The sequence below is a fragment of the Macaca thibetana genome, chromosome 18, assembly GCF_024542745.1.
Source record: "Macaca thibetana thibetana isolate TM-01 chromosome 18, ASM2454274v1, whole genome shotgun sequence".
In the NCBI taxonomy this organism is placed as follows: Eukaryota; Metazoa; Chordata; class Mammalia; order Primates; family Cercopithecidae; genus Macaca; species Macaca thibetana.
Window position 1 is genome coordinate 69,922,173 of NC_065595.1, and position 24,965 is coordinate 69,947,137.

Sequence of the window (24,965 nt, forward strand, 5' to 3'; positions counted from 1 at the left end):
CAGGAGTTCACACTGGTGGAGAAAAACACGACTCACATGGTGACAAAGTACCAGGCAGTTGTAATGCACAGCCAGAGTTAAGATCCCTGCTCCTTAAAAGGGGTTCCCAGACTCATGGCATATCAGCGTCACTGGCAGACCCACTGCGTCAGCATGTGCAGCTGAGCCACGTCCCAGGTGATCAGCGATTCTTGGTGAGTCGTCATCCAAGAGCGTGTTCCTCCTGGCTTTCCCCGCCTCCCAGCTTTATGCTCTAATCTCTGCCTGAACCATTCTTCTCATGACTCCTGCTCTTTCTCCTTCCCACAGGGTAAAGTCCACACTTTTAATCTGGCCTCGAGCCCTTTGCAATCTGTCCAGTCTCCCCTTCAGTCTCTTCTACATCACATGAACCCTCCACGCCAGTCAAAACTCCCTGTAGTTTTTGGCCTCTCAGATCCCATGTCATCCCTGCTTTCTCCCCCCTATTTGAAACCTGAGATTAAACCCTGCCCGCTCTGGGAAGCCACTTCTAACTGCCATGACACAGCACAACGTCAACCTCACTTTCTTCTGGCACTTACTGTCTCACAATTCCATGAGCTTGGCATGCTGCCTTATGCTGTGATTTAATCCTTTTTAAAGGGTGAGATATAAAATAACGTAAAGTATGTAAACAGTCCTGATCTTGTGTTCTTGATTTTTTTTTAAACATCTGGATATGCCTTGTCCATTTTTCTTTTTCTGTGTATGTTTTATCTACCTATCTGTACTGAATATCATTTAAGGGCAAAAGCATGTTCTAATTTCTAGAAAGAAGCCCCACATGGCCAGCATGTTTTGTACTGAATCTTTCTCTGCACTGTCATTTAAAATGTTTTTAAATTTAAAAAATTATTTGTTTTTATTTTTTTGAGACAGTCTCACGCTGTCACCCAGGCTGGAGTGCAGCTATAATTTGCTATAAGTATCTTGCTTTGGACTTTGGCTACAGAATTGCCAAGAGGATGTTGTGTTTTTGCAGAGGAAGTCCCTCCCTTCTACTTTATAATGTGCTTGGCCAGCTGATGCTGATACTATGCTCAGTTAATAAGGTTATCTTATCAGACTGGTACTTATTTTCAGCAGTCTTTTTTTTTTTTGAGATGGAATTTCGTTCTTGTTGCCCAGGCCGGACAGGCTGGAGTGCAACGGCGCGATCTCGGCTCACTGCAACCTCTGTCTCCTGGGTTTAAGCGATTCTCCTGCCTCAGCCTCCCAAGTAGCTGGGATTACAGGCATGCGCCACCATGTCCGGCTAATTTTGTATTTTTAGTAGAGATGCGGTTTCTTCATGTTGGTCAGGCTGGTCTTGAACTCCCGACCTCAGGTGATTTGCCTGCCTTGGCCTCCCAAAGTGCTGGGATTACAGGCGTGAGCCACTGCACCCGGCCCAGCAGTCTTTTCCAAATCAAAGACAGCAGGGCAGGCACACAGTGTCCAAGCCTCATGGTCTGCCTGTATTTAAAAGGCATATACAATGGCATTCCTTCAGCAAGAAACAGCTTTAGTAAGAAAATTCTCCAGTAGCACACACAGTATCATCTGGGTTCCTGAGCTGAAATAAACTAAAAGTAAAGGAAAGTATTTTGTGTATTAATCCAGTCTACTTTTTTTCTTTCAATTCTAAATCCATGTTAGAAATTGTGCATTTGAAGGCGGAAAAATGAAAGGAAGAAATATAACTAGTAGTTAAATGGAAGATTAACTAGTTCCCTGATGTGTTTCAGTTGGATACTTTTGTAAATTATATCCATCTTTGGCGTAGGGAAGTTTCAATGTGAAAAAGAATATTGTGGCCATGAAGAAACAATTATGGTGAAGAAGCCAGGGGGCCAGGCACACGGTGGCTCCCGCCTGTAATCCCAGCACTTTGAGAGGCCAAGGCAGGTGGATCACTTGAGGATCAGGAGTCCCAGACAAGCCTGGCCAACATGGTGAAACCCCGACCCTACTGAAGAAAAAAAAAAAAAATTAGCCAGGTGTGCTGGTGCGCATCTGTAGTCCCAGCTACTTGGGGGCTGAGGCAGGAGGATCGCTTGAACCTGGGAGGTGGAGGCCACAGTGAGCCGAGATCGTGGTGGCACTCCAGCCTGGGCGACAGAGCGAGACTCCGTCTCAAAACAGCAACAACAAAAATAAGCCAGGGATCCTAGAAATACACGAGAAAAAGCCATACTAACCAAACAAAAATTTAACTGGTAAGACTGAGGGTGAATTTGGAAAAATACCATGCTTTCTGAACCAAATCTACCTCAGAATTTTTTTTTTATCTTTTTGAGACAGAGTTTCACTCTTGTTACCGAGGCTAGAGTGCAATGGCGCAATCTCGGCTCACCGCAACCTCTGCCTCCCGGGTTCAAGCAATTCTTCTGCCTCAGCCTTCTGAGTAGCTGAGATTACAGGTGCACACCACCACGCCCGGCTAATTTCGTATTTTGAATAGAGGTGGGGTTTCTCCATGTTGGTCAGGCTAGTCTTGAACTCCTGACCACAGGTGATCTGCCCGCCTCAGCCTCCCAAAGTGCTGGGATTATAGGCTTGAGTCACTGTGCCCAGCAATTCTTTTTTCTTAAGTATTTTTTAAAACAGGATGCACACTCACATCCAGGAACATGCAGTTTAAAATGATTTGACAAATTCCTGTGATTTACATTTCAGTATTTAATCAACTGCAAAAGTTAGGAAATAATTCATGGGCCTGTAGTGCTTTTGAAAATAATATTTATGACTCATAAAAATGTACATTCATAGTAGTATGACATGAACATATTTTAAGAAAGTTCAAGCATATACAAGCATTGTTTAATCTCACAAAATATATTAATTTTGGTGGGAATATTTGCATTATAAAAGGGTCTTCAGTTTACCAAAGGGTTCAACACTAAGCTATTTTAAAAGTTGTGATTATTTTTTCCAATCTAAAGAGGGGTTAAGGCCAGGTGCAGTGGCTCACGCCTGTAATCCCAGCACTTTGGGAGGCTGAGGCGGGAGGATCACCTGAGGTCAGGAGTTCAAGACCAGCCTGGCCAACACAGTGAAACTCTGTCTCTGCTAAAAATACAAAAAAATTAGCCAGGCATAGCGGTGTGCACCTGTAATCCCAGCTACTCGGGAGGCTGAGGCAGGAGAATTGCTTGAACCCAGGAGGCAGAGGCTGCAGTGAGCCGAGATCGCGCCATGGCACTCCAGCCTGGGCAACAGAGCGAGACTCCATCTCGAAAATAAAATAAATAAAATAAAAGAGGGGTTAAGACTCATGCCGTCCTCACACATGGCCCTGCACAAGCCTATGGAGGATAGGAGACACGACCTTCTAAGAGGGGCGTTCTCAGAGAAGATGCTGGGCAGGCAACCAACAAGTGTGCCTCAAAGCACACTTCAGAACAACATCCAAATATACAATGAATATGAAGGCCACTCCTCATCTGCACACACCTGTTACACCTGGTTTTTTTCCTTACTCATTTACACTGGAACACATGTTATAATAGTGAACAGTTGGTTACGAATCTTTCAAAGAACTTGGAAGGGCCCCTATAATTATTTTCTGAAACAATGGAATTCTCTTATGGAAAAATCTTCCAGTGAAGGAAAGGGTAAGTTAAAAAAAACTTGAATTAACTTAGGTTAGAATACTTGCCAAGGCAAAAGTAAGTTGCTTTTCTCCATGTTTCCAGGCTATGAGAAAGCGGTGGCTGGCTACATGCTTTACTTTTCAGCCAAAAAATACGCACTGCCATTCCTGAGAAGACGGCAGGCAGCACAGCTGGGCTCCAGCCTTAAAGAGTCCAGCATTCTCCTTCCTTCCAGTCCTACCTCTTTAATTCTCAGACTTCCAGCTGGCTGGATGTATACATAAATGACCTGCATGGCTAAGTAAAACATCCCAGCTTATATTTTCAAGGTTTTCAAAGAGTTGTTGCTTTTGGACAAATTAATAAATGCAAATTAGAACTTAAAATGCAGTTCTAATTTTATTTCTATTTTTGGTTGTTAAAATCAAAACAAAACCTACACACACACAGTCCCAGGGTTTTCTCAAACAATCAACAGTTCTTTGGCAATGTTAAGAGTGTGTAACAAGACTGCCGTGCTAATTAGCATAATTTATAAGACGTCTAATAGTGTCGAAACAGGAAAATAACTATAAACTTGTTCGTTTGAAAGACACTGTATAATGTCACACTTTCTAAGTCTTTTTAAAAACTCAATTTAGTAAGTAGAAAATATAAACGAACAAATTTAATTGTTCCAGATAATAAAGGAAGTCATACGGCATTTTTCCCAGTTACGCAAAGACAATTATCACATGAAAAATGTATAGAATGTAAGCAGTAAGAGAGCATTATGCAAAAATATCCTAAGGTAATTTCAGTATAAATTATGGGACGAGATTTATTAATAACATACGTTATGAGATCAATTGCAGTCTCACTGTGAAGGCAAAAACAAAAACCAAAACCCAAAGGATAAACAGAAATAGCACAGTCTACCGAATACACTGAATGGTGTTTATCTTTCCCCCCTCTTTAACTTGTATGCACCGCCTGCCATTCTAGATATTACCAATCACACTAAATAATATCAATAATAAAAACCAACCACCTTCAATCTGATCATTCTAGTCAGAAAACTGAATACAGTTTTGACCAGATCTTCGAGAAAGATTCACATACACCAAATTAACTAGTTCTGTTAAAAGGCTGCTATAAAAATACCATCATTACGAGCTATACAGAACTTTAGAATCCAGCTAAGAGTGGAGAAATACTGAATTTCTTAATTTATCTGGAGGGGACGACTGTAAACCCAAAGGTAGAAGAGCATTTCAGCATTCTGGCGTGTTCAGAGTTTCTAGGGTATAGTATCTCTCTGACACACAGAGAGCATTTCCAAGGGTGGCTATGGCCAGGAAACCTCAGAGCGGGTTCTGCCGTCACACTTGATCCCGAAGGCGGGCCAGTCTCTGAGACAGTTCATCCTGCTCCGCCGAAGCCACGCTCGTGCCCACGGAGCCGGTCTGCCCCTGCGGCAGCTCCATGTTGAGGTCGAGGCCCGCCTCGTCTGCCATTTCCTGGAGCAGCATATCCACTTGATTCTGGGGAGTGGTGAGCGTCGTCGTGCTGCTCATCGTGTCCTCCATTTGCTGCGTCTGGACGTCCAGAGTTTCAAACTGGTGCTCGAATTTGTCCATCAAGGCAGAAATCTTCTCCAGATTCATGGTCTTCAGTGTCGCATCCATTGACTTAACCACACCAGCCATCGACTTGGTCACCTTGCCCATCGTCACCGCCGTCTGGACCCTGGCAGCCACTGCATCGACACGCGCACTCATTCTCAAGAAATTCACCGCCTGGTTCTTCTGGCGGATGGCATTTTCGGCGTGGATCCTCGCAACTTCCATGTTGCCCTTCTGAATGGCCTTTTTGATTTTGGCCTTTTCGGCCTTTTCCTCCTTATCGCATTTTTTGGCACTCCTGCTCAGTTCTTTGGCCGCGAACTTCAGGTTGAACAGGTGTTTCTCCATGTTGGACATAGTCGGACGGCTCCTTGGGGTCGGCGGCCCGGCTGGGACGTGCGCGGAAGAGACAGAAGGTGAGGTAACTCCGCTCCCGGCCGCCGCTCCTTTGTTTTGGTCCCACTTCCTGTTTCTACCGTGCGCGGCGCAGGTGGTGACGTCAGAGCCCAGCGCCAAAGGCGGGGCCTGCGGGACGGACGGCGCCGGGGGTGGGGCCTGCGGGACGGACGGCGCCGGGGGCCGCGCACGCAGGGGGATTCCGGCCGGACGCTCCGGCGCTGCGTTCTACCGGGTTTTTAAAGTTCTTAACATTATTAGTAAATTCACAAAAATTAGTGCCCCCACGCACTTTCTTAGTCATCTACCGAAGCAGACAATCTGTGGAGATCCGCGTGTAAAATTACCCAAGCTCCAAACTTGGCAGGCTTTATAAAGGGTGACTGGCTAGCTGGCTAAAACCCAGCCGAACATCAGCTAGGTCTTCACACGAACGCTTGCTTTATTAGCATGGGTAATTTCCACTTTCTCAGGGGAACGGAAACCACGGATACATTAAAAACAAAAACATCAAAACAATACATTAAAAACAAACGGGTCACTGACGCGTCTCCATCTTTGACTACGATTTGTGCCGGAGTTCTGTAATACCCTTTTATTGCATGGGTGAAAATAACCTTTAAAACTGTGGCACCACCAAATTTATACTTTGGCTGGAAGTTCAGCTTCTAGGTGAGTTGCCAGCAATTATCATCCAAAAATCGTCCCGTGGCTTAGTAATAAAAAGACCCATCTTTTGCTGACACCATTCTATCTTTTTGATGTTTTATAAATATCCATGGAACTTCACTCACATTTAAGTTTGACAGGCTAAACTGTCATTTTAAATTATGCAGGCAGAGTATGGTGAGATATTAGGACCCACACCCACGGGCATACATCAGAACTGTCACTATGTATTACGCCCTTTAAAAATGCAGGCTTTCAAATGGCAGCAATGTGTGCTGTCACTTTTTAGAAAGATTCCTCCGATGCAGCAATAATAATGCAAGAAGACCGGATCTGCCCTAATGAGCTAGGCTGAAAATGAACCCTGAGAGCGAATTCTGTTGGGAGATCATTTTAATCCAGCGGCCCACCACCTCGCTTAGCTTTCTGTGATAGCTTGCCAGTCAGTTTCACACCACAAGACCTTCTGAAGACATAGCTCTGATGTTTTCACTTTCTCCAAACCCTGGGCGTGGAGGCTAAACCTGCCGTGCAGCACGCTGGCTCCCTTGTCTTTCGCGCCCCTCTGCCAGTCAAAGCAAACCGCAGCACGGAAGTTGAGCATTATTTGTGTCATTTGGCCAGTGGGGAGAATGTGACTGACGCCCCGTCCTTTGGCTATGCTGTTCCTGTTGCCTGGATTTACTGTCCATGCATCTCTGCCTATTGACACCCTGCCAGTCCTTCAAAAGCCACCTTCACCATGGAGCCTCCCCAGGACTCCTCCTCTGTGTGGCCATACTACAGGGCACATTGCCTGGCAAGGGGTCTGTGCGTATAGGTCACCTGTTACAGTAGGAACTACTTGCATGCAGACAACACTGATTCCTTCCCCTTTCCATGGGGCCCAGCAGGTGCTCTGCACACAGCAGCCACTGAATCCAGAAGGTGTTGCTAAATTTAATTTTATTTCAGAGGGGATAGGATGTTACCCTAGTTAGCAGCTTAGCTATGGTTTCTTTTTGCCACTCAAAGCCGTAGAACCCTTTTTCCAAATGAAACTTTTCTAGAAATGGAATATACTCAACCAAAAAAAAAGAAAAAAAACCGGGGGCTTAGGCCCCCTACTCTGCTCACCCTCCATTCCACTCTTCCCTTCTTTTAGGTCCTGGTTTTTCTTGGAGTTTGCAAACAAGTTTCTTGTCTAGCTTCCATGTCATGCTCCATAGTTTTTTTTTTTTTTTTTTTTTTTTTTTTTTTGAGACGGAGTCTCGCTCTGTCACCCAGGCTGGAGTGCAGTGGCCGGATCTCAGCTCACTGCAAGCTCCACCTCCCGGGTTCACGCCATTCTCCTGCCTCAGCCTCCCGAGTAGCTGGGACTACAGGCGCCTGCCACCTCGCCCGGCTAAGTTTTTGTATTTTTAGTAGAGACGGGGTTTCACTGTGTTAGCCAGGATGGTGTCGATCTACTGACCTCGTGATCCGCCCGTCTCGGCCTCCCAAAGTGCTGGGATTACAGGCTTGAGCCACCGCGCCCGGCCCATAGTTTTCTTTTTTCTTTTCTTTTTTTTTTTTTTTTTGAGATGAAATCTTGCTCTGTCACTCAGGCTGAAGTGCAGTGGCATGATCTTGGCCCACTGCAGCCTCTGCCTTCTGGGTTCAAGCGATTCTCCTGCCTCAGCCTCCCACGTAGCTGGGATTACAGGTACATGCCAGCACTACTGGCTAATTTTTATATTTTTAGTACAGCTGGGGTTTCACCATGTTGCCAGGCTGGCCTCGAACTCCTGACCTCAGGTGATCTGCCCACCTTGGCCTTGCAAAGTGCTGGGATTACAGGCGTGAGCTACTGTGCCCGGCCCATAGTTTTCTTAATGACAAATTCTGACTAGGTGAGATGGCTTGGAATATAATCATGAGAGACTCAGATGATGATGATAATGACAATTAACATTAATAAAGTATGCACCAGACATTGTTCTGGGCACTTTACATAAATAAACTCATTTCAGCTTCGCAAACCCTATGAAGTAGATACTATAAATGTCTTCAGTTCACAGGTAATGAAAGGGAAGCACAGAGAGCTAAGAAACTTGCCTGAACTCACACATTAGGTAAGTGTTAGAAACTGGATTCCATGGATATATTTGGACCAGTAATAAGGCACTGGGGAATCCAACAAACATGAGTTAATAAGAATAAAATAATGATCATCATGTAGCCTAAAGAAAGAAGTTGATTTCCAGCTGTTTTTTTGAGAAGACAGAGTTGCACTGACTACACAGTTAATATGAACTTTATAAAGTGTGGTTGCTGACTGGGCATGGTGGCCCAGGAATGTAATCCCAGCACTTTGGGAGGCTGAGGTGGGTGGACTGCTTGAGACCAGGGGTTCAAGACCAGCCTGGCCAACATGAGGAAAGCCCGTCTCTATTAAAAATACAAAAATTAGCTGGGTGTGGTGGCGCATGCCTGTAACCCCAGCCACTTGGGAGGCTGAGGCAGGAGAATCGCTTGAACCGGAAAGATGGAGGTCGCAGTGAGCTGAGATTGTGCCAGTGCACTCCAGCCTGGGTGACAGAGAGAGACTCCCTCTCAAAAAAAAAAAAAAAAAAAAAAAAAAGTATGGTTGCTAAAATAAGTTGCCATCACCTGATCACCTGAAGCTACATTGCTTGAATGACGCCTCTACTTTCTGCGCTTGAGAGAAGGGATAGGTGGAGTTCCAGAAGCCATCTTCCCAGGGAGACCAGGGCGGACTAGAATTCTGAAGAGAAGGCTATTCTCCTCTCCCTGACGGTTCCCCAGCCCTGCCCTCCTCTTTCTCTTATCAACACCCCAGCCATTTCCATGGTGTTCAATAGGATCCATAGCTAGCTGCTCTCATGTTCACATTTCCAGAGAGAGATTTGCTTCTGAGCTCCAAACCCATATGCCTGGCTGTCTCCTTGGTGCTGGGGGATTTGTGGTCCAAGACTGTTTGGCACCTCTCTAAAGTGACTGAACTCAGTCCTTTCCCCCAAATCTGCTCATTCCCATTTACTACTGGCACCTCCATCTACCCTGTCATTCGAGTTGGATTCGGAAGAATTATCTCTGACCACCGTGGTATCTATATCTGCATCTACCCTGGCTCTAAGTTTTTTCCATTCTTTATATTCCATTGAGGTTGACAACCTTCAGACTCTGTTTCAGCTTGGTGTGCTTTCTCTTTTTGTGTATCTAGCAAAAGGAAGATTATTTTGGTATTATTATTAAAGGAGGTTTTGGTCCTACCACCATGCTGATTGTACCTGAAGACGTTCTGGACCCAATGCAGATGTGAAAACAGAACATACAGTTTATAATGACCGGAATTGTTAATGTAACTACCGTATTAACATTGAAACCTTACAAGTCCCAAAGCCAAATTTTCTCTTAGTGAAAAAAAAGAAATTTTTGATTAAAGTGCAGACATTTCTAGAAAGCTGCGAGTCAAACCAGTTAATTATTTTTATCATGAAACGGGGAAGAAAAATATGCCGTCATTTGGCACATCTGGCTGATTTCTTTTCTTTCCTTACTTTGAAATAATACAAGTGGTTAAAATGAAAATATTTAAGCAGGACATTCAGTTTTACTTCACTGGAAAAGAATCATTTGCTAAGTCTGAAGTCACTCAAAAAATAAAAAAAGAGAAAATAAAAGATATGAAAAATAACTTTCTCATGTGTTAAACTATTTCTGGATTCTCATCGGTATGTTTCTGGTGATTTTGAAATGTTAGACCTCAAACTAAGGGCTCCTCCTCACTTACCAAAATTTGCATTTTTTGCATACATTTGTATTTGCCTAGCAGCAGGTTTTCCTATTAGATAGATGTGACATGGTGACCTTTGGTTGACTACCTATACCTGGTACCTACCTCTGGAAAACAAGATATACCCAATAAATTTCTGTTGAATGTATGAATATATGAATGCAGCCAAAGGAAATCGCATTGGATACATATTCACTTGGTGACCATTTTGAGGAATACATTACATATATGTGTATATATATATATTACATACATATATAATATTAATTACACATATTATGTATTAAACGTATGTATACATATTTTCCTCTACATCATCTTTTTATTTAGGAACACAGCTAGAATTAAAAACGCTGAGACTCCTCAAGCCTTGGGAAATTGCAAAGTCACTGTCCAGGGCTGGGTGTGATGGCTGACGCCTGTAATCACAACACTTTGAGAGGATGAGGTGGCCCAGGAGTTTGAGGCTGCGGTGAACTACGATCATGCCACTGCACTCCATTTGGGGTGACAGAGCAAGATCCTGTCTCAAAAACAACAACAAAACCAAAGTCACTGTCTTTCAAAATATGTTAACAACAGCCTGGGCAAGATGTCTAGAACCCGTCTCTACAAAAAATAAAAAATAAAATTTAGCTGGGCATGGTAGTATGTGCCTGTAGTTCCAGCTACTTGGGATGCTGAGGTGGGAGGATCTCTGTGTCCAGGAGTTCGAGGCTACAATGAGCTATAATCATGCCACCGTACTCCAGCCTGGCTGACAGAGCGAGACCCTGTCTCTCTCTCTCTCACCACATACATATATATATATGTTAAAATGATGTCAAGATTTAAAAATAAAAATAAGAAAGAGAAGGAAATAGAAAAGCAGCACGTAAACATAATTCCACATTCCTCCATCTGCAGTTTATTTATTTATTTATTTATTGAGATGGAGTCTGGCACTGCTGCCCAGGCTGGAGTGCAGTGGTGTGACCTCGGCTCACTGCAACCTCTGCCTCCCGGGTTCACGCCATTCTCCTGCCTCAGCCTCCCAACTAGCTGGGACTACAGGCGCCCGCCACCACGCCCGGCTAATTTTTTGTATTTTTGGTAGAGCCAGGGTTTCACTGTGTTAGCCAGGATGGTCTCGATCTCCTGACCTGGTGATCCACCTGCTTCAGCCTCCCAAAGTGCTGGGATTACAGGCCTGAGCCACCGCACTGGCCTCATCTGCAGTTTAAATGCATGGTTTATTACTCCTCCTGGTGATGTGGTGAGTTACTACTGTTATGAGAAACCTAACTTCCGTGTTAGTCGAATTTGGCAGTCACTCATTTAGCAACACAGTGATTCTCCTTCTCGTTCTCTCCACTGAACAACTTACCACTTTGACAAGCTGAAAATGAAATCTAAACACACCTGTCCTTCTAACGATGGTATAGGATGGCTCTCTTTTCTGGCCTCAATATCCTCATTTATAAAGCTGGAAAAATAAGGCCTGTGATCTAACGGTAATAATCCCTCATCAGGTCAGATCATCAGAGAGGGCCACTCAAAACCGCTTAACCTAAAAAAATCCCTGAAACAAGACTTACTAAGAGAAAAAAATGTGTTATTTAAGTGGCGTTTTTCTGGCAGTTTGTAATGGATGTTTGCAAATATTGTGAAGACCACGTAGAGCTCACACAGCAAAACTGAGAAGGCTGACTGGGCCCCCCCAACTCTCTCTCTCTTTCTCTCTCTCCCCCTCCCTCCCTCTCTCGTCTCTCTCTCTCTTCCCTCCCTCCCTCCCTTCCTTTCTTTCCTTCAGGGTGTCACTTTGTCACCTGGAGTGGCATGAGGTACCTCTGTCTCAACTGGGCCCATTTCCCTCTGACTCCTCTAGTTGGAGAAAATTTTGTAGGAAGAAAATCTACTCCTTTGGTCGGGTTCCTACAAACTAACGTACAAACTCAAGCAGTATGGCAGGGAACCAAACGTGAAATATTGTTAGGTCTATGAAACACACGATATATTCCCCTTTCCAATCTGTGTTCCTATTATTTTTTAGCAGTTTTTATTATGCTACTTTTTTTTTTTTTTCAAGAAAAGTGTACTCTCCTGCACACAGCATTTTGCCATATCTCACAGCTGTCTGGTTGACTACTGGGAAACATAGTTTATTCTGAAAACATGCTTCTGGATGGAAAATGATTTTACTATTACAAACCTGAAGACAGAAGGACAGGATTGCATCTGGCGTAATACGGTACAAATCCCACCTCTGCAGGAATATGGAAGCCAGTTTTTCTTACTTAATTTTTATGTTTTAACCTGAACGTTAAGCTTACAATCCATAAGTTAAAAATAGTGAGGCCAGGCGCGGTGGCTCACACCTGTAATCCCAGCACTTTGGGAGGCTGAGGTGAGAGGATCATGAGGTCAGGAGATCGAGACCATCCTGGCTAACATGGTGAAACCCTGTCTCTACTAAAAAGACAAAAATTAGCCGGGTGTGGTGGTGGGTCCCTGTAGTACCAGCTACTTGGGAGGCTGAGGCAGAAGAACTGCTTGAACTCTGGAGGCGGAGGTTGCAGTGAGCTGAGACTGTGTCATTGCATTCCAGCCTGGGCAACAAGAGCGAAATTCCATCTCAAAAAAAAAAAAAGATTAAAAATTAAAAAATAAATAAATAAAAAAGGAAAATAGCGAATGTACAAATTGGCCAGTTAATTTTGTTGCACATTAAAATCTTCTCTCGTCCTCCTCATGGAGCACCTTCTGTTCGTGATGGGAACAGACTGTGAGAAGCCAGGAGCTTTTCCCAGGGCTAGTTTGCATTGAGTATTGGTAGATGGTGGTGGAGGGAAAAAGCATTTTTCTTCTTCATTGCTGTTCCTGGGGACATGTGTGTGCAGCTGACTCACTCATACCCTTAACTGATGCTGTGATTTATCTGCCTCAGACCCAGCTTTTTCTTAGCATCATGTCTCAATTAGATGAAGGTTAAGGCACAAGTGATTTAAAATGGCCATGGCCACAGAATGGAGAGCACTGGTTCCAGCAACCATGTATCCTGAGAACCTTTCCATTTATTTATTTATTTAGAGATGGAGTCTTGCTGTGTCGCCCAGGCTGGAGTGCAGTGGTGCGATCTTGCTTCACTGCAACAGGCGCCCGCCACCACATCCAGCTAATTCTTGCATTTTTAGTAGAGACAGAGTTTCACCATGTTGGCCAGGCTGGCCTCAAACTCCTGAGCTCAGGTGATCCACCTGCCTCGGCCTCTCAAAGTGCTGGGATTACAGGCGTGAGCCACTGTGCCCGGCCCTGAGAACCTTTCAATTTAAAATCTCTTCAATTCTAGTCTAACCCACACACTTCATGTACAGTAAGGAGTCATTAGCCATTAGTGTCCATGGAAGGCTAATCTTGGCCATTTATTTTCATCAAGGAATAACTGCAATTAAACTTTTTGGCCAAAACATACATAAAGATTTGTTTGTTTGTTTGTTTTTTGAGATTGAGTTTCACTCCTGTTGCCCAGGCTGGAGTGCAATGGCACAATCTTGGCTCACTGAAACCTCTGCCTCCCAGGTTCAAGCGATTCTCCTGCCTCAGCCTCCCGAATAGCTGGGATTACAGGCATGCACCACCACACCCTGGTAATTTTGTATTTTTGGTAGAGACAGGGTTTCTCCATGTTAGTCAGGCTGGTCTTGAACTCCCGACCTCAGTTGATCCGCCCACCTCGGCCTCCCAAAGTGCTGGGATTACAGGTGTGAGCCACCATGCCTGGCAACATAACAATTTTGTTAGTTTAAGCTAGTGTCTTTAGTTAGGAAGCAAAATGGTATTAGAAATCAAATATAACTTAACTTGGTGAGTCCTACTAGAAATAGTTTATTTTTAACATCTTTTTATTTCTTTCCTTTTTTTCTTTTCTTCTGATCTATTTATTTATTTTTGAGACAGAGTCTTGCTCTGTCGCCCAGGCTGGAGTACAGTGGTGCGATCTCAGCTCACTGCAACCTCCACCTCCCCGGTTCAAGTGATTCTCCTGCCTCAGCCTCCTGAGTAGCTGGGATTACAGGTGCGCACCACCACTCCTGGCTAATTTTTGTATTTTTAGTAGTAAAAATTTTTAAATAATTTTGTATTTTTAGTAGGTGAAACCATATTGGTCAGGCTGGTCTTGAACCCCTGACCTCAGGTGATCCACCCACCTTGGCCTCCAAAAGTGCTTGGACTACAGGCGTGAGCCACCGTGCCCAGCCCTTTTTTCTTTTTTTCTTTTTAGGGACAGGGTCTTGCTCTGTGGCTCAGCTGCAGTACAGTGGCACAATCACAGTCCACCATAGCCTCAAACTCCTGGGCTCAAGGGATCTTTTTACCTTGGCCTCCCAACATGTTGAGATTACATGCATGAGCCACTGTGCCTGGCCTTAACACCTCTCTAGAATGTGAAAAATCCTGTAACAAAGCAGAATGCTTCTTATCACTTTTATGTCTTTATAATGCACCATAACAGCATTTAGTTTCTTCTGAAACAGTCAACACCCTAAAGTCACTCAACAGCGAAACAGGCAACACTCAAATAGTCAACAGTCCAAAGGAGGCCAAAGATGAATGTTTTTAAAAGAAGTGCTAACTTGACAATGAATTTGAACTAAGTCAGGGGTCCCCAAACCCCAGGCCACATTCTCGTGCTGTGTGAACCAGGCCACACAGCCGGAGGTTGAGTGCCGGCCAACAAGCAAAGCGTCATCTGTATTTACAGCTGTTCCCCATCAATCACATTACCGCTTGAGCTCCACCTCCTGTCACATCAGCGGTGGCATTAGATTCTCATAGGAGCACGAACCCTATTGTGAACTTTGCATGTGAGGGATCTAGGGTGTGTGCTCCTTATGAGAATCAAATGCCTGATAATCTGTCACTGTCTCCCATCACCCCCAGATGGGACCATCGAGCTGCAGGAAAACAAGCTCAGGCTCCCACTGATTCTACTTTATGGTGAGTTGTATAATTATTTCATTACATATTACAACGTAATCGTCATAGAAGAGCACAATAAATGTAATGCACTGGAATCATCTCGAAACCGTCCACCCCACCACGGTCCATGGAAAAATAGTCTTCCATGAAACCAGTCCCTCGTGTCAAAAAGGCTGGGGACCATTAAACCAAGTCATTAGATATATCTGAACTAGGCTGAGCACGGTGGCTCACGCCTGTAATCCCAGCAATTCGGGAGGCTGAGGCGGGTGGATCACCTGAGGTCGGGAGTTTGAGACCAGCCTGACCAACACGGAGAAACTGTCTCTACTGAAAAAAAAAAAAAAAAAAAAAAGCTAGGCATGATGGCACATGCCTGTAATCCCAGCTACTTGGGAGGCTGAGGCAGAACTGCTTGAACCCAGGATACGAAGGTTGAGGTGAGCAGAGATTGCACCATTGCACACCAGCCTGGGTGACAAGAGCAAAACTCCATCTCAAAAAAAGAAAAAATCTAAACTAAAATATAACATATGTTTTCTTTCGTTAGTTGATGGAGTTGGGCTACAATCTTCCAGTTCATACCTATGTTCCACAAACATTTACTGAGTTTCAGGCTACAGGATGAACAGTATGGGGTATAGGTAAGTAATTCCCTATGCAAACCTGATGCATTTGTAACATTCCATAAAGCAGAGGTTTCTATTTTCCCCAGAATTTCTTCTCACGGAAGCATCCCCGCAATTGGGAAGCAGAGGTGCTCACAGATCTTCCTCCATAAATTTGATGAATGAGGAATTCTAGCAGGCATTTCTTTCTTTCTTCTTTTTTTTGAGACAGAGTCTCACTCTGTTGCCTAAGCTGAAGTACAGTGGCACGATCTTGGCTCACTGCAACCTTTGCCTTCCAGGTTCAAGCGATTCTCCTGCCTCAGCCTCCCGAGTAGCTGGGATTACAGGCGTGCATCACCACGCCTGGCTAATTTTTGTATTTTTAGTAGAGATGGGGTTTTGCCATGTGGGCCAGGCTGGTCTTGAACTCCTGACCCCAGGTGATCTGCCCGCCTTGGCCTCCCAAAGTGCTGGGATTACAGACGTGAGCCACTGTGCCCGGCCCAGCAGGTATATCTTTTCCAGGAACCACAAAGCTGTCTTCAAATAATCATGATTAATCTTGCCCTAAGTATAATAAATTGTAGCCATGACTAACATCTGAAAAACAATACTTCACAGTAAATCTTAACATATTTATAGCAGAAAGTGTATTTTAAGATTAGTTTAGGGATTAAAAGAGAATTGAAAGCCGATGAAGGCTGGGTGCGGTGGCTCATGCTTGTAATCCCAATACTTTGGGAGGCCAAGGTGGGCAGATTGTTTGAGTCCAGGAGTTCAAGACCAGCCTGGGCAACATGGCGAAATCCCGTCTCTACTAAAAATACAAAAAATTAGCTGGGCATCGTCGTGCACATCTGTGATCCTGGCTACTCGGGTGGCTGAGACGGGAGGTCACTTGAGCCTGGGAGGTCCAGGCTGCAGTGAGTTGTGATCGTAGCACTGACTCCAGCCTGGGTGACAGAGTGAGACTGTGTCTCAAAAAAAAAAAAAAAAAAAAAAAAAAAAAAAAAAAAAGACTGGGCGCGGTGGCTCACGCCTGTAATCCCAGCACTTTGGGAGGCCGAGGTGGGTGGATCACAAAGTCAGGAGATTGAGACCATCCTGGCTAACACGGTGAAACCCCGTCTCCACTAAAAATACAAAAAAAAATTAGCCGGGCGAGGTGGCAGGCACCTGTAGTCCCAGCTACTCGGGAGGCTGAGGCAGGAGAATGGTGTGAACCCAGGAGGCAGGGCTTGCAGTGAGCTGAGATCGCGCCACTGCACTCCAGCCTGGCGACCGAGCGAGACTCCGTCTCTAAAAAAAAAAAAAAAAGAAAAAAAAAAAGCAAATTCCTCAATGTCATTTACGTGAACTAAATCAAAGAAAGAAGGACAAAGTGCATTCAACACGGCTCTTGCTCACGGGAGGCCTCTGGTGCTTCCTCTTCTCTGCAGCTGCCTATGACTGTGTACATGACTGACTCTGTCACTGCAGCGTTCCCGAATAGGTTCGCCCAGGTCTCCTGTAGATCATTCCAGGGAAGAAAGCTAACTATGAGAAGCACGTGGTCAACAAACGGTAACAAAGGGAAGTCTGAGGACTCCTAGAGCTTTCTCAGAGGGGGTGCCCTAGACACCAAATACATGGATTTGCTCAGGTCACAATGTGTTTCAAAGGAACAGCTGGAATGAGAAACTGACCTTTGCATCTACGTTCACCTCCGCTGAGTCTCCTATTTTAAAAGAGATCTGGGATGTCATTAAACATGTTCAATTGAGGTTAATAAAACATTTCCTTTTTTGGCAAAATGATCTGTTAAGTCTTGTCTATCTTAGAAGATATATTTAGTCACTGCATGTATCTTGGCAGAAAGTCATGGCAAAGGAGTTTCTTTCTCAGCAGTGACTGCCTGCCTCAGTAGCTGGATAAGGAATCTTTCATTCTTTCTTCACAGAAATAATGCAGAATACTACATTTCCACAGATGCCGAATAGAATGAGAAATACGAGCATCCCATGCACTTAATTGTTGTCACATGAATAAAACTGTAAGTAAATGGAAATTCTATTTGTGTGGAGAGTTCCTTAAGTCCGTTAATATAATAATAAAATAATGCTATAGTTCAAAGGTAGCTTTTGTTGATATCATGGATCCTAGTTATTATGTGATCAAGGGAGTTTGGTGAAATAAAGATATTTAATTCTAACTGCTAATACATGCACTACCCTAAGAAAGGTTTTACTTTCTTCCTTTTTTGAATGCTTTCTTTGATATGAAATTATCAAAGAGCAGCTTCCTTATACCTTAAGTTCTATTTGAAAAGCTTTAATTACATTCCTTGATATTGTGAACACATTATTATTGTTCCCTGGGATGAAGGAAGTGCTTACACAACGCATGATTACAGCTTTCACTTTTCTCTGAGCTAGAACACCTCTGCTCTAAAGCAGGCTGTGCTGTAGCACCGTCCAGCCCCTCATTCCTTTTTCCGGCTGAATCATATTCCATTGTCGGGATACACCAATTTTGTGTGTCCATTTGTCAGCTGATGACACTTGGCTTGTTTCCACTTTTTGCACAATTGTGAATAATGCTGCTATGAAGAGATATTATGCTTACACCTATCTGAACTTTAAAGAAAAATAATTTTTTTTTTTTTGAGGCAAGGTCTTGCTCTGCCACCTAGGCTGGAGTGCAGCGACTTGATCATGGCTTACTGCAGCCTCGAACTCCTAGACTCAAGCAATCCTCCCACTTCACCATCCTGAGGAGCTGGGACCACAGGTGCACACCACCATGGCCCAGCTAATTTTTCTTTTTCTTTTTTTTTTTTTTTTTTTTTTTTTTTACTTTTAGTAGAGACGAGGTCTCGCCAAGATGCTCAAGCTGCTTTTAAACTCTTGGGCTCAAGAGATCCTCCTGCCTTGGCCTCCCGAAGTGTTGGGATTACAGGCGTGAGCCACCATACCCAGTCAAAAATTAATTTTGTACACATAAGAATACTGGGCTATGAATAGTAGAGAGAGCAGAAAAAGAACAGTGATAACACAAACATTGATTCATGTAACAAGTTTATGAAGCACCTATTATATGTTTATAATAGGATTGTTCTAGGCACAGTGGTAAACAATAATTTCACGTCAGTGGTGCACAGAAGTGCACTAGCCCATCATAATAAACAGTTTACAAAATTTGGTTAGATTTAGTTGTTCATTCATGTGGTTCAACTATTGAAAGGAACGAAGTAGTGATATATGCTATAACATCTCATATTTATATGTTACTGTGTCAGGCACTGCATGGAGAAGAACAACTCCAAATCCTATGGAAACAACTTAGAAATTACCTGCCAATTTCCACAAAGATGGTTTTTTAAAAGATTTTTAAGACGTATTTTCAGTATGGGAACTACATTTTGAATCAGTATTTTTTGCTTTTCTTTTTTTTTTTTTGAGACAGAGTCTTGCTCTGTCATCCAGGCTGGAGTGCAGTGGCCGGCTCTGAGCTCACTGCAAGCTCCGCCTCCCGGGTTTACGCCATTCTCCTGCCTCAGCCTCCCGAGTAGCTGGGACTACAGGTGCCCACCACCTCGCCCGGCTAGTTTTTTGTATTTTTTAGTAGAGACGGAGTTTCACTGTGTTAGCCAGGATGGTCTCGATCTCCTGACCTCGTGATCCGCCTGTCTTGGCCTCCCAAAGTGCTGGGATTACAGGCGTGAGCCACCGCGCCTGGTCTGCTTTTCAATTTCATTTCTTCCGCCTCTCTTAAACTAATTTTAAAAAAGACAAAGTAAGTACATGCACAATCTGAAATGCTATGGATCTCATAGTGCATCCTGTCAGGAGCATCCCCACACTGTCACGATGCGTGGCACGTGGATGAAACATAATGCATCTTACCCCCTTGGTATTAAATAAGAAGGCCCTGAAATTAGGCAGACTGGAATGATCAGCAGTCTCCAAATTAATTTTACTGAAGTGTCCAAGTAAAGCTCTCACAAGCCAGTTACAACAGGGAGTCTTGATGAAAGTGCACAATTCAATGACTTTTTTGTTGCATATTCAAAGTTGTGCAACCATCTCCACAATCCCTTTTAGAACATTTTCATCACTCCAAGAGGAAACACTGTACCCATTAAAGCGATTCCTCATCCCCCAAGTCCACTTGGCTCCATGCAACATTAATCTACTCTGTCTCTACAGATATACCTATTCTGGACATTTCACATAAATGAAATGATACCATATGTGGTCTTTTGTGTCTGGCGGCTTTGACTTAGCATAATGTTTTCAAGGATCATCCATGTTGTAGCATGCATCAGGACTTCACTCCTTTTTGTAACTGAATAACATTCTATTGTGTGAATGGGCCACATTTTGTTTATGCATTCATCGGTTGATGGGCATTTAGGTTGTTTACACTTTTTTTTTTTTTTTTTTTGAGACAGGGTCTCATTTTCTCACCCAGGCTGGAGTGCAGTGATGCAATCTTGGCTCACTGAAGCCTCGACCTCCTGGGCTCAAGCAATCCTCCTACCTCGGCCCCCCAAGTAGCTGGGACTGCCAGTGTGCATCATCATGCCTGGATACTTTTTCGTAGAGAAGGGATTTCACCATGTTGCCAAGGCTGGTCTGAAACTCCTGAGCTCAAGTGATCCACCCAGCTTGGCCTCCAAACTGCTGGGATTACAGATGTGAGCCACCATGCCCAGTCTGTTTAAACTTTTTTTTTTTTTTTTTTTTTGAGACAGAGTCTGGCTCTGTCGCCCAGGCTGGAGTGCAGTGGCCGGATCTCAGCTCACTGCAAGCTCCGCCTCCCGGGTTTACGCCATTCTCCTGCCTCAGCCTCCCGAGTAGCTGGAACTACAGGCGCCCGCCACCTCGACCGGCTAGTTTTTTGTATTTTTTAGTAGAGACGGGGTTTCACCGTGTTAGCCAGGATGGTCTCGATCTCCTGACCTCGTGATCCGCCCATCTCGGCCTCCCAAAGTGCTGGGATTACAGGCTTGAGCCACCGTACCCGGCCTTGTTTAAACATTTTGATTACTATGAAAAATGCTGCTATGAGTATTTGTCTACAGGTTTTTGTGTGGATGTATATTTTCAATTCTCTTGGACATACACTTAGGAGTGGAATTGGTGGGCCATGGGGCAACTGTGTTTAATGTTTTTTAGAGCTACCAGTTGGTTTTCCAAACTGGCTGGACTATTTTACATTCCCACCAGCAGTATATGCGGATCGCAATTTCTCCACATCCTCAGCAACACTTGTTTTATCGGGCTTTTTGGGCACAGCCATCCTACGGTTATGAAGTGGAATGTCACAGTGATTTTGCTTTGCATTTTCCTAATGGCTAAAGATGTTGAGTGTCTTTTTGTGGCTGATTAGCCATTCATCTATCTTACTTGAGAGATGTCTATTTAGATCCTTTGCTGATTTAAAAATTGGTTTACTTACGTTATTACTGAGTTGTAAGAGTTCTTTATGATTCTAGATACAAGTCCTTTATCAGATGCATGATTTATAAACACTTTTCCCCTTTGTGAGCTGTCTTTTCACTTTCTTGAACCGTAAGGACCTCTGTATGTACATAAAAAGCTATCTTGGACTGCGTGTGGTGGCTCATGCCTGTAATCCCGGCACTTTGGGAGGCCGAGGTGGGCTAGGAGTTCAGGACCAGCCTGCCCAACATGGTGAAGCCCCAGCACTACCAAAAATACAAAAATTAGCTGGGTGTGCTGGCATGTGCCTGTAATCCCAGTGACTCGGGAGGCTGAGGCAGGAGAATAGCTTGAACTCGGGAGGCGGAGGATGCAGTGAGCCGAGATAGTGCCACTGCACTCTAGCCTGGGTGACAGAGCGAGACTCTGTCTCAAAAAAAGCCATTCTGGCTTTCATTTGACAACTAGGTTCAAGATATGAAGTGGATGGAGATGGGAAGTTGATGCGAGTTCCTTCAGAATCTGAGAAAAAGGATGTCCCTGTGGCAATCTCCTTCTTCAAATGCATAGGTCCATGCCTCATTCATCTTTGTCATTCAGTGGCTGGTGGTGTCTAGCATGCATCTGATGTTCACAGAATGCTTGGTGAACTTTTAATCTAAAGCAGTCTCTCATAATCTTTAGGTTTAAAATTTGAAATCCTGGATCAATCGAGTAATAGTATTGTGTAGTCTTGTGTAATCTTATGTGCTTTTACTTCCTCATCTGCAAAATGAAGATAATGAACTCATTGGGTGAGTGTGAGGATTACTATGCTCCTCATCTAATGCGCATAAAATGTGCCTCCACATGGCAAGTTTCAATAAATATGAGCTGTCTCACAGCTACGCTTGGGTACTAAGCAATACAGAGCACACATCTCTTTATTATTTTATTATTATTATTATTATTATTATTTTTAGAGTTTTGCTCTTGTTGCCCAGGCTGGAGTGCAATGATGCGATCTCAGCTCACCATAACCTCCGCCTCCCGGGTTCAAGTGATTCTCCTGTCTCAGCCTCCTGAGTAGCTGGGATTACAGGCATGCACCACCATGCCCGGCTAATTTTGTATTTTTAATAGAGTCAGAGTTTCTCTATGTTGGTCAGGCTGGTTGCGACCTCCCAACCTCAGCTGATCCTCCCGCCTCGGCCTCCCAAAGTGCTGGGATTACAGGCATAAGCCATTGCACCCAGCCTATTATTATTATTTTCTGTGACAGGGCGTCACCCTGTCACTTAAGCTGGAGTGTGGTGGCATGATCATTGCTCACTGCAGCCTCGACTCCCAGGCTAAAGTAATCCTCCCATCTCAGGCTCTGGAGTAGCTGGGACTACAGGTGTGTGGCACTACACCCAGCTAAATTTTAAAAAATTATTTGTAGAGACGAGGTCTCAACATGTTGCCCAGGCTGGTCTCAAACTCTTGGGCTTAAGCGGTACTCCTGCCTTAGCCTCCCGACATGCTGGGATTACAGATGTGAGCCACCTGCCTAGTGGGACACACCTCTTCAATAATTCTGAAACTGTACCTTTGTTAATAGTAGTACAGTACTTAGTGGTTTTCCCTGAGTCCCCTGGATTCCTTGGAAGTGTTCCAAAGAATTCAGCAAACAAAAGTATTGTGATAAAACCTCACACACACACACAAGTGTCTTACGTTTCACACTGTCATTTGTAGGGTACTGTTGATTTATTAACCTGTGCTACTATGTAACATTATTCTGTAAGCTTCTGATCACAGCTTTACATATGTATTTTTCTTTCTTTCTTTTTTTTTTTTTTTGAGATGGAGTCTCGCTCTGTCGCCCAGACTGGAGTGCAGTGGCCAGATCTCAGCTCACTGCAAGCTCCGCCTCCTGGGTTTACGCCATTCTCCTGCCTCAGCCTCCCGAGTAGCTGGAACTACAGGCGCCGCCACCTCGCCCGGCTAGTTTTTGTATTGTTTAGTAGAGATGGGGTTTCACCGTGTTAGCCAGGATGGTCTCGATCTCCTGACCTTGTGATCCGCCCGTCTCGGCCTCCCAAAGTGCTGAGATTACAGGCTTGAGCCACCGCGCCTGGCTATATTTTTCTTTATTCCCCCTACATTTTATTATTAAAAATTTCAAACATAAAATAAATTAGAATTAATTTTGTAGTGAATACTTGAATACCTACTATTTAGATTCTGACATTCTCGTTTTACTCTCCTTTTAGGCATTTCTTTTTAGAGACAGGTTCTTGCTACACTGCCCAGGCTGGCCTCGAACTCCTAGGCTCAAGCGATCCTCCTGCCTCAACCTCCTGAGTAGCTGAAATTACAGGCACACGCCACTGTGCCCAGCTTCGTCTTACTGTACTTTAAAAAAAATCATAGATCTATCCATTTATCCATTCCTCAACCCATCTTATTTTTGACGTATTTCAAAAAAAAGGGAAGACAGCAGTCCACTCCCTCCGAAATACTGCAGCTCACAGGTTGTTATCTAAGAATCAATGTTTGTTCACGGTTTTTTCTTTCAATGTAAAATGTATGTCCAATGAAACACAAATCTTAAGTGTATATCTGCTGAGTTTTGAAAAGATGCATCTATCTGTGTAGCTCAAATTCCTATAAAAATATTATGCACGTATTTTCAACTTCTTTTAAAGGTGTTGTTTGGAAGGCGGTTCTGGTCATTTTTGTAGACAATGCAGCACCTGTTGAGTAGTCTAATGGGAGAAGCAAGTCCCTAAGAGGCACAGAGGATGCACACCCTGCTTCACCCAAGGCCACTTGAGCTGGGGCTCACCTGCAGGGCCCAAGCTTTCCTCACACAGTAACTGTCATGTTCTCACAGGGGACAACGTAATGCATAACCCGACGCTATCAATATAACGTTTATCAGATGTCACATTTGTGTTAAAGAATGTGAAGAGCTGTTAGAGCCTGTTAAGAATTCAACTTGGAAGAAAATTTCTTTGTTTTTTGAGACAGGGTCTCACTCTGTTGTCCTGGCTGGAGTGCAGTGGCACGGTCTTGGCTCACTGTAGCCTCAAACTCCAAGGCTCAAGCAATCCTCCACCACCCAAGTAGCTGGGACTACAGGTACACACCACCCCACTGCCAATTTTTGGAGGCATTTTTTTTTTTTTGGTGGATACTAGAGACCCAGGCTGGTCTCAAACTCCTGGGCTCAAGTGATCCTCCCACCTTGGCCTCCCAAAGTGCTGGAATTACAGGCGTGAGCCACTGTGCCCAGCCAGAAGAAAATTTCTTATGATTCTCCTTTTCACATTTGTACATCATTTAACTTTAAATGTTTCTTGTGATTACAAGGCAACCTTAACAAAAGACCCCACTTTTGCTACCATTTGCAACAACTCATCTGCGCATGTCAGGATGTTCCCACACGCCCCTCCCCAGCAGGAATAAGCTGGATGTTGAGTCTAGTGAAAAACTCAACCGTCATCTAAGACCACTGAATTCCAATTTTGCTCTTACCAACATAGCCGTAGAGATCTTCTGGTTTGTTTATAGTAAGTAAACGTTACAAATGTGAATATGTAAACTAAATTTGATTTTATTAAATGTTCACTTTGGTTTCATGTATTTATTTTAATAAAATACCACTTTGCTTTGGCACTGGCTATAAATTGCATTTGGTTCTGCTGGTAGGAATTTTGAGAACTGGCACCAGTTTTTACACCGCACCCTGTGGAGCCTCACATTTGGAGGCAACAGAGGGGCCACAGAGCAGCAGGCCAGAAGCGAATACAAGGGCTCCGGCTCCTCACTGCCTGCTAAGCCAGGGGACTCGCCTTTTCCCTCTTTGCTACTGGCATTCCGTACAGTTCCGTGTGACAAAGCATTCCATTTCTAAGATATACTGAAAAATCCACCTCTAAGGCATCAAAAATGTGATT

The 24,965-nt window shown here is 44.0% G+C and overlaps 2 protein-coding genes across 4 annotated transcripts in view; both read right to left on the reverse strand.

The window, feature by feature from the left end:
- GNAL (G protein subunit alpha L) overlaps positions 1-24,965 on the reverse strand; it is a 199,485-nt gene that overhangs the window by 21,914 nt on the left and 152,606 nt on the right. The gene's annotated exons all lie outside the window — the stretch shown is intronic.
- On the reverse strand, positions 2,631-5,688 carry CHMP1B (charged multivesicular body protein 1B). Its single transcript, XM_050767410.1, has one exon. The coding sequence runs from the start codon at positions 5,555-5,557 to the stop codon at positions 4,958-4,960; it is 600 nt and encodes a 199-aa protein (XP_050623367.1). The 5' UTR covers positions 5,558-5,688; the 3' UTR covers positions 2,631-4,957.